This window comes from Pygocentrus nattereri, chromosome 4, assembly GCF_015220715.1.
Source record: "Pygocentrus nattereri isolate fPygNat1 chromosome 4, fPygNat1.pri, whole genome shotgun sequence".
Classification (NCBI taxonomy): domain Eukaryota; kingdom Metazoa; phylum Chordata; class Actinopteri; order Characiformes; family Serrasalmidae; genus Pygocentrus; species Pygocentrus nattereri.
This window is the reverse complement of record NC_051214.1, coordinates 11,996,154-12,009,942: the sequence shown is the minus strand read 5'-3', so window position 1 is coordinate 12,009,942 and position 13,789 is coordinate 11,996,154. Positions and strand designations below refer to the sequence as shown.

The 13,789-nt window shown below is 39.0% G+C and overlaps 1 protein-coding gene across 3 annotated transcripts in view; it reads left to right on the top strand.

Annotated features, from left to right (window-relative positions):
* Positions 1 to 6,990: 6,990 nt before the first annotated feature.
* The window catches only part of nek1 (NIMA-related kinase 1), a 32,820-nt gene continuing 26,021 nt past the window's right edge, over positions 6,991 to 13,789 (top strand). For all 3 annotated transcript variants that reach the window (XR_005130222.1, XR_005130221.1, XM_017697681.2), the window contains exons 1-9: positions 6,991 to 7,063; positions 8,760 to 8,902; positions 9,066 to 9,162; positions 10,086 to 10,183; positions 10,832 to 10,915; positions 11,000 to 11,067; positions 11,204 to 11,290; positions 12,471 to 12,525; positions 13,123 to 13,323. Coding sequence is in view for 1 of the 3 variants with exons in the window: in XM_017697681.2 (XP_017553170.2) it covers positions 8,786 to 8,902; positions 9,066 to 9,162; positions 10,086 to 10,183; positions 10,832 to 10,915; positions 11,000 to 11,067; positions 11,204 to 11,290; positions 12,471 to 12,525; positions 13,123 to 13,323 (807 nt within the window). In the remaining 2 variants the exon portion in view is untranslated. The remainder of the gene's footprint in view (positions 7,064 to 8,759; positions 8,903 to 9,065; positions 9,163 to 10,085; positions 10,184 to 10,831; positions 10,916 to 10,999; positions 11,068 to 11,203; positions 11,291 to 12,470; positions 12,526 to 13,122; positions 13,324 to 13,789) is intronic.

Below are 13,789 nucleotides of genomic sequence, written 5' to 3'. Positions count from 1 at the left end.
CCAACCACGACTGGACACTGCAGCAGTGGAATTTCTGTGGAAAAGCCAATATGATGCTTTAAATGCTACACTATCCCCAGGATCCAACTGTCGCTGGCTCCTACCTCCACGTCCCAGCTGTGGATGCCAGAGCAGAGGGCAGTGTGGCCCAGAACCTCAGCACTGATGTGGAAACACTCAGGGTTGCTTGAGAGGGGACGACATGGGCTGCTGTAGTTGACAGAGGTGAGGTCATCAGACAGGTACAGACAGTGGTGGGCTGTGGGTCCAGGGTCACAGGAGCTATGCAGAGAAATAAGAAACAGGCCAAAAGTTCATCTACAAAGATACCAGTGTAAAACACTCAAGCAAAACACTACCAAAGAGCAGCATGATATGGACGAAATATTAGTATTGCATCAATTCTGCTAAATTTCATGATTGTGATATGTCTTGTAATATGTCATTGGTAAGAATGGTCACAGCTTACAGTAAAAAATATACATTCACAAATTAAGATATGAGTGCTGACTGCAAAGGCCAATATTATGCCACCTATGCTATGCTATTCTAAATGGACCATTGTGTTTAATTAATTCAATCTGAGGACCCACAGAAAAAAATATATTATTGTGATCTTAGATATTTATTAAGATTATGCTGGAATCTATTTAAACTTAAGTCATTAATTGAGATAATAATAAACTAAAAATATACAAAATTATAATTTGTAGGGTATTTTCTGTTGAGAGGTGGCTGTCTCAAATCCTAACCCCTAAATTTACACTTTTGAAAATAATATCTACATGTTTTTTATGTTTTGTTTTATCTTTTTGACTTATTTTGAAATTGAAAGATTTGAATTTGTCATGAGTTTAATAAAAAAAAACTAAAAATGCTGGCCCATGGCCACATGGTGAGCAGGTACATCCCATGTTTTGAAGCAAATATGTCCAAACACATGAAAATCAATCTGTAAGATTAAGAATTCTCACTGCCCATACAAATATTTTCTGCAATAAAGTAAACTTTTTGTGTTTTAATGACAATATGATTTCAAGTGTGTACAACAGCAAAGCTGTGTTTGTTGTCATGTACATGTAATTTTTGAGCTATGCTCACAATTAGCTACAATTGTTAAGTTTCAGTAGTGTTATGATTGTTTCGGTAGTGAAAAAGTGGAATATTTTAATGTTTTGTGTTAATCAAAAAAACATAATAAAGGTATAGGATCACTCAAAGCCAAATAAATATATTCTAAAAAATCTGAAAAAGTCAGAAATGTGTTTAAACCTTTAAATTTGAATCCATTTGGTAGAATGATCCATAAACATTCATTGTCAATTTTAACACATCCAGTTACTGCTCAGTACTGCTGTGTCTAGACATAGGTAAAAGCATAACATCACGATACACAATATGTCACAATCTTACTTTTTTTGACATCTGATTGGAGTGGAACAAAAACTCAAAAATCATGACCAAAGCCAAATTAAACTGGAGTAATTCAGCTTTCTTTGTAATCAAAGTTGAGAAGTGTTTTTAAGTGGTTTTTTTTTATTATTATATTCATATATTTTATTATATGTGACATTTAGAAAAGCATATTATGACATTGTGAAGTAATTGTTTGATGGTGATACCCACGGGTAGAGGATTTTGGTTTTGCGTGGGCTTCGTGGTTAAGGTCTGTGTGGGTGGGCCAAGGCTTACTAACATGATGATCTCAAATCAAGCAAATCAGGAAAAAGAGATTTTATGAAACGACAGGACATAAACAAACAAACAAAATTTACTGAACAAATAATATTATATATATATATATATATATATATATTATATACACTATTTACAGGTATACTTGAGTAACAGCCACAAGGTTGGAACTCCCCACATATCTAACACACGTGGACTCAAGCTACACAGACTGAGAACAAGTGAGCAATTTTTATGAATGGCTGACCTGAAGCTCTTGTACTGTAAGCTTTGGCCCAGTCTACACCAAAGCCCAACCCCAGGGTACACAACTAACACACACACACACACACACACACACTGTACAGCAACAACATACACCTGGTTGCAACCCATGACAGCCTTGCTCGATAGATAGATATTATTTTTACTTTATTGATCCTGAGGGAAATTTACTGGTAAGTACACTGCTCAAAAAAAGGGAACACTCAAATAACACATCCTAGATCTGAATGAATGAAATATTCTCATAGAATACTTTGTTCTGTACAAAGTTGAATGGGCTGACAACAAAATCACACAAAAATCATCAATGGAAATCAAATTTATTAACCAATGGAGGCCTGGATTTGGAGTCACACACAAAATTAAAGTGGAAAAACACACTACAGGCTGTGCCATCCTGGATGAGCTGCACTACCTGAGCCACTTGTGTCGGTTGCAGTGTCCCCAGCTCTCACTGACCTCCACTAAAGAATGCACATCAAAGGAATACAGGTAAGTAAGATTTTATATTACTTAAGTGTCCATACTCCTAATGGTTACACTACCAGTCTCTAGAATGTATCAGGGCTGGAGATGGGGTGTAAAACTCACCACATCACAGTAATTTATTACAATAACAATAAAAATTGTCCTGCTGTGTTTGATCCAGATGTACCAAAACTACCACCACCATGTCAGTGCCACTGCAGTGCTGACAATGATCCACCACCCAAATAATACCTGCTCTGTGGTGGTCCTGACCATTGACGAACAGGGCAAAAAAGTATGCAGAGAAACAAATGGTCTACAGTCTGTAATTGTATAACTGCAGAAATTGTAGTTCTGCAGAAATGATCAGGCTTCTTTTTTGTTCACCTGTTAATCTTAAGACTTATCATTCAGAAACTGCTATGAACCCTTAAGTAACTGTTAAGAAACTAATCTGCACATAATGTGTGTCAAGAGTCACTGCAAATGGCTGGAAGATTCACAACAGATTAGATTAAAACAATATATTCTTTTGCTATGATCTCAGTGAGTAAGCTAGGCTTGGCCAGAGTTACTCATATGCAGCACTTTCCTGGCCCTTATGACCTCCCTTGGTAGTTAAGCTAGCTGATTTCATTAAAAAATACTTTAAATTGGGACTATAAACTAACTTTACTGTAAATTGGGGTTGTGTAGACACAGTTACTGACTTCACTTTAAATTTTCAAGTTCATTCCCAGTGGGAAAGAAGAGATTAACTTCGGCATTTCAGTAGAATCCGGAAGGTCTGTGTTCTTCTATGCTGGGAGTTCTGTAATAGATAATAGAGCTGTGTTAGAAAAAGATGAGATCTTACACTTTTCTATGTAAACCTTGTTTGATCAAGGTGAGAAAATCTGAGGGTTATTTCTCATGAGCAAAATTATAGAAACAGGAGAAAATGGCTTAAGTTTCGCTCTTAGCTCAAACCATGTGCATGAGATTAAGAGATCTTGACTTGAGTTGAGATCTTATTTAGAGTATTTCTGTCCTCTGGGTTAGGTCTAATACACTGCTAATACTTAATGAAGTTCTAGAATTTTCCCTGGATGGAGTGCGAACGTCACCACTGAACGTGACGCGGATGACGTCACCCAGTAAACTGCGGTCAGTGGCTGATTATATCACTTTTAATTATTTGTTTTTCTGTTGGAAACTAAATAAAATGCGAGATATGAAACAAGATGTGGGTCTTGAAAGACTATTTCTCCCACAGAGGTGTAAAGAACGTTTAGAGAAAGAAACCTGTTACTGTGATTAACCTAATAAACAGCACAAACAACAGAAATGTTCTGCTGCTGAGTATAGTTCATTAAAAACTGAAACGTGAAGATGAATAAAATTGCGTCTCTATTCAAAACTTTGAGCTCACACACTCTCACTGTAAGTTTCGAACAGCATCATTTCCTTATAGAAGATTGATTTTATATGCTTTAATAATAAATAAAGCATAATAAAGCAGTTTCCTCTTGTTAAAGTGGTTAAAGTGGTAAAGTGGACATCGTGGTTATATTTTGACAGACGCTGCTGAGCTGAATCAACTGTGTATCATTCTGATCCACCAGGTGGCGCCAAAGCGTTAAAACCGAAACCTCACTGATCCTCTCACCGTCTACATTACCTACCAGTGATGAGCATTGCGGCTCTTTTCAGCGAGTCAAATCAATCGGCTCATCAATAAGAATCGATTCTTTCGATTCAAAAGACGGTTCTTCATTCAGCAGCACTGTAGGTTACGTTTTAATGATAAACCGATTTAAAAATAGTATCTCTCGTTTATTTTTCAATAAATTCTTATTTATTTTTTAACAAAAGTGCGCTACGGTTGTACTAAATCGAGAAAGTTAATGTTGATACGTTGATTGACTAGATGATTTCCGCGAGGATAGTGTCAGGACGTGCCGACGAGAAAATCGCAAGAAAATCCATCAACCAGTCATCAACAAGCGGCAAGTCAGAGTTAAAACTCAGAGTAAATCGCGATGGAAGCATTCATGGAAACACAGCCATAAAGGAACTGACTCAAAAGCAGGTGTTGGAGTGATGAGTAAAGAAAACACGGCTCCTTCGCCCAAAACACCAAATTACCACTGTCCCCGAGCTAACGTCTTGTCCACGAGCTAACATGTTGTCCATGAGCTAACATGCTATTCCCGAGCTAACATGTTGTCCACGAGCTAACATGTTGTCCACGAGCTAACATGTTGTCCACGAGCTAACGTGTTGTCCACGAGCTAACATGCTATCCCCGAGCTAACATGTTGTCCACGAGCTAACATGCTATTCCCGAGCTAACATGTTGTCCACGAGCTAACATACTATTCCCGAGCTAACATGCTATCCCCGAGCTAACATGTTGTCCACGAGCTAACATGCTATTCCCGAGCTAACATGCTATCCCCGAGCTAACATGCTGTCCACGAGCTAACATGTTGTCCATGAGCTAACATGCTATTCCCGAGCAAACGTATTGTTCCCGAGCTAATGTGTTGTCCATGAGCTAACATGCTATCCCCGAGCTAACGTATTGTTCCCGAGCTAATGTGTTGTCCACGAGCTAACATGCTATTCCCGAGCTAATGTGTTGTCCATGAGCTAACATGCTATCCCCGAGCTAACATGTCGTCCACGACCTAACGTGTTGTCCATGAGCTAGCATGCTATCCCCGAGCTAACATGTTGTCCACGAGCTAACATGTTGTCCACGAGCTAACGTGTTGTCCATGAGCTAACATGCTATCTCTGAGCTAAAGTATTGTTCCCGAGCTAATGTGTTGTCAATGAGCTAACATGCTATTCCCGAGCTAATGTGTTGTCCATGAACTAACATGCTATCCCAGAGCTAACACATTGTTCCCGAGCTAATGTGTTGTCCACGAGCTAACATGCTATTCCCGAGCTAACGTGTTGTCCCCAAACTAACGTGCTGTCCCTGAGCTAACGTGCTAACCATGTTCAAGAACATTAGCTACGTACCTTATTAGCCAACGTTAGCGCTTTCTCTGATATATATGGTATTTAAACCCAGTCGCTGGATTGCAGTTTTAAAAATAATGAATTTGGGTGGGAAAATCCAATAAGCAAGGATTTTAACCCTTAAATATGACAACGTTTTAGGGACACTGTAATTAAAAAACTAAATGTAGGCTTTCAGAATAAAATATTTTGAGAAAAAAGTAATATTTCAAGAAAAAATAATAGAATTACCACATTAAAGTGGCAATAATACCAGAAAAGGTTGCAATATTGTGGCCAAAGGCTTTGCAGACGGAAGGCAGCACATCTTCGTGTTAGATGAGGGGCGTTGAGGAACTGGTGGAGTTATACTTTCATATCGATTTCACCTGTAAAGAAATACTCAGTCTCCCTGTCTCTCCTGCACATCAGCACCATAAGAAATGGCTGAGCAGGAAACTGTGTATTTAGAAGAAAGGCAATTATTATTATTATTATTATTATTATTACTCGGAGGAAACTGACTGTTATGTTGCAGGAGAATGGTAATGATCATCCACACGGGTATCAGTGTCTCCACGCCATTCAGAGAGCATTTAGTTCCACGAACAGTGACAGCGACAACCAAAATCATCGATCCACACGGAGACATGAGTGTGCGGAACGCTTGCGCACCAGTACAACAACAGAGACCCCAAGGCATTATGGCAGCCCCTGTAAGGCCTACTGTAAGGCCACTTTATCCTCTAAATATTATGACTTTCCTCTCGAAATTTTATGACTTTATTCTCAAAATATCACAAGATATTACATCTCGAAGTCTACTGGTTTCCATTTACAGTAGCCCTAAAATGCTGTCGTACTTAAACCCTTAAATGTTGTTTTACAACAGTTGTGTGATACAGTTTTGGTCTAAAATGTATTTTAATTAGATTTTTTTCATCGTTTCATTGTGTGGATTTTAGATAATTCATGCCAAACGTTGTGTGAGGGAGCTTTTAGGAGCATTAGACTTCTCATACTCCTCTAAAGACCACGACTGTTTTTCTAAAACAGAGCATTTCACACCAAACCACTATGAATGACTTTGCTGACATGTAAACCATTAATGCAGAAATTTTGAAAAAATTGTGGAGTTGTTCCAAATCTCACTGGCTACTTTTAGGTAGTGTCTATAGTATTAGGTCAGTGTGTGGTGTGTGTGTGTGTGTGTGTGTGTGTGTGTTTGTATATATATATATATATATATATATATATATATATATATATATATATATATGTATATGTATATGTGTGTGTGTGTGTGTGTGTGTGTGAGTGTGTGTGTGTGTCAGTATCGATCCGTATGTCTGTGGTTCAGCCTCACATATCCCGCCGTGTACCAGCCGGTGACGGTTGCTAGGAGAAATTTCCCACCAAACATTGACAGACGAACATTAAACCGCTTTGATTGTGATTGGCAGGTCAGTAAGCCTATCGCAGCACAGGAACAGAGCGTTTGGCCAATGAAGTGGCTGTATTCCGCGTACACGTCACGTAACGTAGGTAGTTTGGTTGAACGTTCTTCAGGACCAAAAGAGTGAAAAAACAGAAGGCGGCGGTTTTGGTCCAGCAAGAGCTTCTCCACGCTAAAGCCTGTGAGGTAAAACATTGCAGATTTTTTACATTTCATTCTTGTAAAACCGCTTTATAACAGGAGCGGTTATGTAGGCTGTTCATGGACTGTTTGTCTTGAACTGTGATGTTTGCAAAAAATGTAATAAGCAGCCATTTTTGTGCTCTGGCTAGCAAACGTTAGTTAGAGAATGACTGATGCTGCTTGCTAGCTGATTCCACACACTGCTTCTGAAACGTGCCATCACTGAAAATATGAAATAGTCTGAGATATTAAGACGGTATTTAATCATTAGGCCGTCGGAGTTACTGTTTAATATTTACGCTGTCGAGACGAACATTTATTTCAATATGTTATCCAATATCATTGTGCAGTTGGACCACGACACCTAGCTAACTACACGAAGCTGAAGTTAGCTTCTTTTATCGCATTTTCCCGTTCCACCTTAAATGGTGCAGCAGTTACATTCTGGCGTTTCAGGACACGTTAGGCCAGAATGCAACTGCTGCACCGTTTAAGATGGAACGGGGGAATTACACCAAGAAGCTGGCGATTAGAAAGCCAACTTTAGCTTTGTCCTAACTACATTGGAACTCTTGTCCTAATAAGAGTCCAGATGTCCCAATTTCATTTATCAACACTTGAGCAGCTTTGTGTGAAGAAATCTCTTTCCACCTCTTACGCACACTGTATGTCGTATTTGCTCAATAGATTGTTTAGTATAATCACAGCTACAAATCCTTAGTTGCACTGACATTTGCAGGTAGCACTAAAAAAAATAGATGCTTGCTACATCTGTCTGTGTGTGTCTCTCTCTCTCTCTCTCGCTCTCTCGCTCTCTCTCGCTCTCTCTCTCGCTCTCTCTCTCTCTCTTTATAAGTTAGGGGATAAAAGCCCATTAGATAATTCTTTCTGACACATCATCTTTAATTCAGCAACTCATTTGCACAGTGCCTGCTTCTTTCGCTTTTTCGATGGCTGTTTTATTCCTTACGAAAACATGTGGCTTTTATGACAGATGGCACATCCTTGTTCCCTTTTGTAGATCAAGATTATATCTAAAGCTCTGGGCTGCTCTGGCCACTGCAAAGACCAGTTGGAAAATGTAATGAAGTGCTATCAGGGAGTCTGCTGTACGTCTATATTTAACCTCAGACTCTGTAGGTGGTACCAGTGCTCTTCTGCAGGGCACGCCTCTGGGACACTTAATGAGTGATGAGCTGATTCATAAACCATACTGCGCAAACCACACTAATAGAGAAAATCAAACATGTATTGATTATGATCATCAGGGAAAACAGGCCCTAAACCTTCTGTGTAATGTTATTGAGTGTTTTATAAGTTGGAGAAGTGAGATTTAGGTTAAAAAACTGTAAATCTACAGTGTAAATTAAATTTATTTCATTTTTTTTACTTATTCAGATTTGTAAGCCTAGAAAATACTTGCTGAAAAGCAAGGATGTTCAGTCTATATTGGAACAGGATCCAATAAATTAAACAATTTGTTGTAAAGGAATACTCTAATGTTTAAGTTAATTCAAAACTTATCATACTAGAAGCCAGTCGGTATGTGCTGAAGCAACTGGGGTAATCAACCATATGCTATATATGTGACGGGAAGACATTAGGTTTAAAAATGCTGCAGTATTTCTTTAACTGCATGTCTGATGCAGCTCCAAATGGTTTGTTGAATTTAAGATTTGTATCTCATTTATACTTGCAGGCACAGCATGTGGGATTGAGCCAGACATGGATAAATATGAGAAGGTGAAAAAGATTGGGGAGGGCTCCTTTGGAAAAGCCATCCTGGTCAGGTCCAGGGAAGATGGCCATCAGTATGTCATTAAGGAGATTGGCATCTCCAGGGTAAGCTGTAATGTTGTTTCCAAAAATGTAGAATGTGTTTTAAAGATACAAAATGTGCAATTTTATGCTTGTGCATTTAATGTGGTGTGTTTTTAAAAAGGATAGGTTGGTTGTAAAGTGTCTACATCATTATCAACACTCACACTGCTGTCTCTTTCCACAGATGTCTAGTAAAGAGAGACAGGAGTCACGCAGAGAAGTGGCAGTCCTCGCTAACATGAGCCATCCCAACATTGTTCAGTACAAGGAGTCCTTTGAAGGTAACATCCTTTGTTTTCTGTCAGCCAGAGTCAGTGTCAGTTTTCCAAATGAAGAGTTTCAGTGATTAATGACTGTGGACCATGTACAGTACCGCCTAAGTAAAGAATCTCAGTGGCTTTGAAGCAGGTGCCCAGAATCTGACAAAACAAGAGCTTTTCAAAGTTTAGTTTAGTTCCTGTTTGGGATGTACATTCAGACTGACTATAATATTTGAGAATCTGTAAAAGTTAATGAGTGACTATGAAATGGGAGAGAAACGGGACAGAAAAAAAAATGGTTGGAGATTATTGTAGGCTTGAAATATAACAGCACTCAGGGAGCAATTGGGGGTTAGGTGCCTTGCTCAAGGGCACTTCAGTCATGGACCTGTCAGCCAAGGGGATCGAACTGGCAACCTTCCAGTCACAGGGCTGGTTCCCTAACCTCCAGCCCACGACTGAGTGGAGTGCTTAATTTTGAACAGTCGCAGTTCTTAACTTGTCACATTGACATGCATGTCAATACATTAAATACATCCATTAAAATGTCAGAATGAATGAGACTTTAGAGAAAAAAATCTCACTAGCAAAGACTGAGATGATCAAAAGGAGAAGCTATCCTTCCTGCGTTCTCGGTCCCATGTAAGCGCGCTCTGTTTGACAGTCAGGCAATGCTTGAGTGATGAAGGAAGCTACGAGCCTTTAAATTGAATTGTAGAGAGGATCTGCATGAGCTAATGCCTAGCTTCTCTTCATTAAGCCGTGCAACAGCATGAAAGAGAGGAAAGAGAGCACTGTTGTTAATGGTTGTGATGAGACAGTACATCATCAGTTACTGATTAATGTAACTGCAAATGTTAAGAAAGCTGGGAAGTGTTAATGTTAATGTTTTATTAAAAATCGTTTTTTCCTGCCTGCCCTGCTCACTGTTTGCTTCTACGCAGAGGGCGGCTGCCTGTATATAGTAATGGACTACTGCGAAGGAGGTGATCTGTTTAAGAAGATTAATAATCAGAAGGGAGTTCTGTTCCCTGAGGAGCAAGTAAGTAGAGCACTCAAAGTGAGTCCAGTGTACCACCTCAAATCCAGTGCTAAACTGAACACGCCACAGTCCTGTCTGATTGCACTTCCATTCACCGCCATGGAACCCAGCTTGGAGTAGTCTAAATACAGTGCCAGGGCACTCTCCTCAGATTTACTATTGAATGAGTTAAGTTTAGCTTAAGGCCAAAGACCAAGAGAAGTATAAAAGGGAATTTCACAGACATTCAGTCATTATTTAAGTTTTTAAAATCTATTTCTGGAGGAGTTTTGTTTTTAATGCAAAAAAACCCCCAGATTTTCCACAATTTTACCATTATTTACGTTGCATATTAAAACTCATGTGTAGGTTAACTGTTTGTTTTAGCGAATAAAATACCTGTCATGTTCATTGTAAAGAAATGCAAATTGATGCATTTGTCTGCAATGTGCAATTTAACATCAAACAGCTTTGGAGGCTTTATACATGTCAATGATTGAAGAGTACAGAAACTTGAAATCTGTGAAATTCCCCTTTAACAAAATTAACCACTATTTTTCTTTGAATTAGGTCCAAATCATTGGCAGAAACACAACTGCAACTCATTCAGTGAACACAGTAACGTGTCAGTTTTAGGTGTTTGTTTTCAGAATTCTTTCTCTCTTACAGATACTTGACTGGTTTGTGCAGATATGCCTAGCTCTTAAACACGTACATGATCGCAAGATCTTGCACAGGGATATTAAGTCTCAGGTACTGTTAAGACACATGCACAATTTTTTGTTTCTTTTCATGTCAGTTTGTGTAGTAGTTATCCACAATATTGTCTTCTTCTAGAATATCTTTTTGACTAAGGATGGAACAATACAGCTGGGGGACTTTGGGATCGCCAGAGTGTTAAACAGGTAATAAATCATTGTATTGGTAATGCTTTCTCTCAGTTTGAATCCGATAACTTCCACAGAGAACACTTTCTCGAATTATTTTTTTTTTTTATGGACAGTTCTTGAAGTTGAAGTGCTTGATGTTGTCTGTGTGCAGTACTGTGGAGTTGGCCAGGACCTGCATAGGCACGCCTTACTATCTTTCCCCTGAGATTTGTGAAAATAAACCATACAACAACAAAAGGTAGGGTGTCTACTTCTGAGTGTGTCTTTATGTGATGTCACATTTTTGGGCATTTAATAACACTGTAAACGGCACATCCTGAATGTACATGCATTTACTGTATGCTGAGTCATTATGCTGACCATTGAGGTAGGTAATGATATCATATTGGCGCTCACTGTGTATCTGGCATCAGTTCCATATCGATCCTCTCTGAGCTCTTTATTCTTCCGCTCAGTGTAACTCAGACATCCTGACCCACAAGTCCCTTCACTGCTATTGATTGCCTGTTGATGGATCCTCAAGTGGTGCCCTGTGTCACATGTAGTCACAGTGTAATGAATGTGTAATTTCCTTTGTGGTCCTGCTAGTAAGGAGGATTTGTTCTCAAATTTCTGTATAATTCGGTCATCTGAACATCATACATTCTGTAGAAGTTGTGAAGTCAGTGTAGGTTCATTTTGTATCATAACTAAAATAGCTATATTAGTGTTGCAGACATAAACCCTGGTTCATATCGCCACCACTGTAAAGAAATCTTGAGTTGGTTTCTCTACAATACACCATTTTCAGACTATTCATAATTATGCAGGCGCTTTGACATATCAGGTGTCACCTGAATTCACCTTTGAGGGCACAAGTCGTCATAGTGCTGCAGTGTTTTTGGAAAATCCCAGAAGGTTCTTTAGTTGTATGCCAGGACATTGAATGCAAGACTTTGAACATCTTAGTCAAATGGCATTTTGCCTATTCTTTAAGAGAAAATAAATTAACACACCCACTCAGAGAGCACGTTTCTGCACATTTTAATGAACAATTTATTTGTTTTGTTTGTTGAATGTAATCAAAATTAAAGCATAAAAGGTGGCCTGTGCATAAGTGCCTGTGGAGCATTTTATATTTTATGTTCACCCAACCTCTACCACTGTATTAACTTTGGCAAATAAATAAAAACATTTGCACTAAAATTTGCAGAACAATCCAATATTTTTGTGTATGATTGTACGTAAGTGTTCTGTAAGCAAATGGTGCAGACTCTGCCTGACAGTTTATTTTGGTGGCATTTGGTGGTTACCAGGGACTGAGTCACCTACTGACAACTGTGTGTGTTTAATGTGCCCAATGCAGATTTCCCAGCAGTTTTAATCCTGTCTTTCTGCCCATTTCCCCCTTCCCCCCCTTGTCTCTTTCTGTCCGTTAGTGATATTTGGGCCTTGGGATGTGTCCTGTATGAAATGTGCACGCTTAAGCATGCCGTAAGTACCACGTAGCCCTTGTACTCCAGTCCATGTCTTTGTTTGCTATTGTGAATTTGTTGTGTCTGCCAAGTTAAGCCACTTCTGTGCTTTGACCCCTTTTCAGGCTGCAAACCTTTTTCCTGCTTCTGTACCCCACAGTTTCATTCTTTACAATCTGCATAAATATTGATTATCCACAGAGAACAGTGTTGTCTTTCAGTGCTGTTTTTCCATATTGTGAAACTGGCATACTGGCGTGTAACAGGCTTGCTTCTAACACCCTGTCTGACAGTGGGAGGATCAGGAGTTCTCACTGCACTCCCAAGGCTTTATTAATTACTGATATAGTCATGGAGTGTGTCAGACTGAAATGGCTAGAGAGATAAGAGTGCACGGCTCTTGTGAAAGACACCCTCTTTGATTTTTCTGCTGTTTCAGCTGAAGAAACTTCTTCCTTTGAAACTGTGCATTGATGGTTTTCAAGCTTTCTTTACCTAAATGAATTGAATTTGTTTTAAAAATTAAATCACTATGATCACATATTAAAGTATTTTTGGTCTTTTTCGTTTTTTGTCTTTCACTTTTTCATGGGTACATGCAAACTTTCGCTCTCAGTTCGAGGCTGGGAACATGAAGAACCTGGTGTTGAAGATCATCCGTGGTTCGTATCCCCCAGTGTCGGTGCACTACTCTCAGGACCTGCGCTCACTCCTGGGTCTACTGTTCAAACGCAACCCCCGTGAAAGACCCTCGGTCTGCGCCATACTGGACAAGCCTTTCCTTGCCCGCAGAATCCACAAGTTTCTGTCTCCACAGGTTAGACACATGCATGCAGACAGTAATGAATCAATAGCTTTAACTGGTGTTGTGCTAAAATAATAATGATTATTGTGGAAATTTACTTTTTTTTTTTTTTCTTTCAATTTCAGTTTTGATAAAATAGTTGTGCTTTTCTGTTCCTGAAGCCAGTATGAGTAGCATTGGCTTGAATGTTGACATCTACTTTTATTGCTACTTTTTACTCACTTGACAGGAACAGAGAAGTAAGGCCATTGAGTTATGAGTTCAAATCAGTGTGCAAATTAGTAGAGTTGGCTCCATAATTTGTGTTCATAAGGAGAATGAAAATGCTTCTTCTTATTAATCTCTTCACTTATGTTCTGTTGTGTTCAGAATAAGCCGTTTAATTTTCTTTGAGATTGTACATATGATTCAGGCCTAAAACTAAGCATTAGGAAATGCATATAGTAGTTAACGCCCACATTCTGAACTGGTGTTTTTG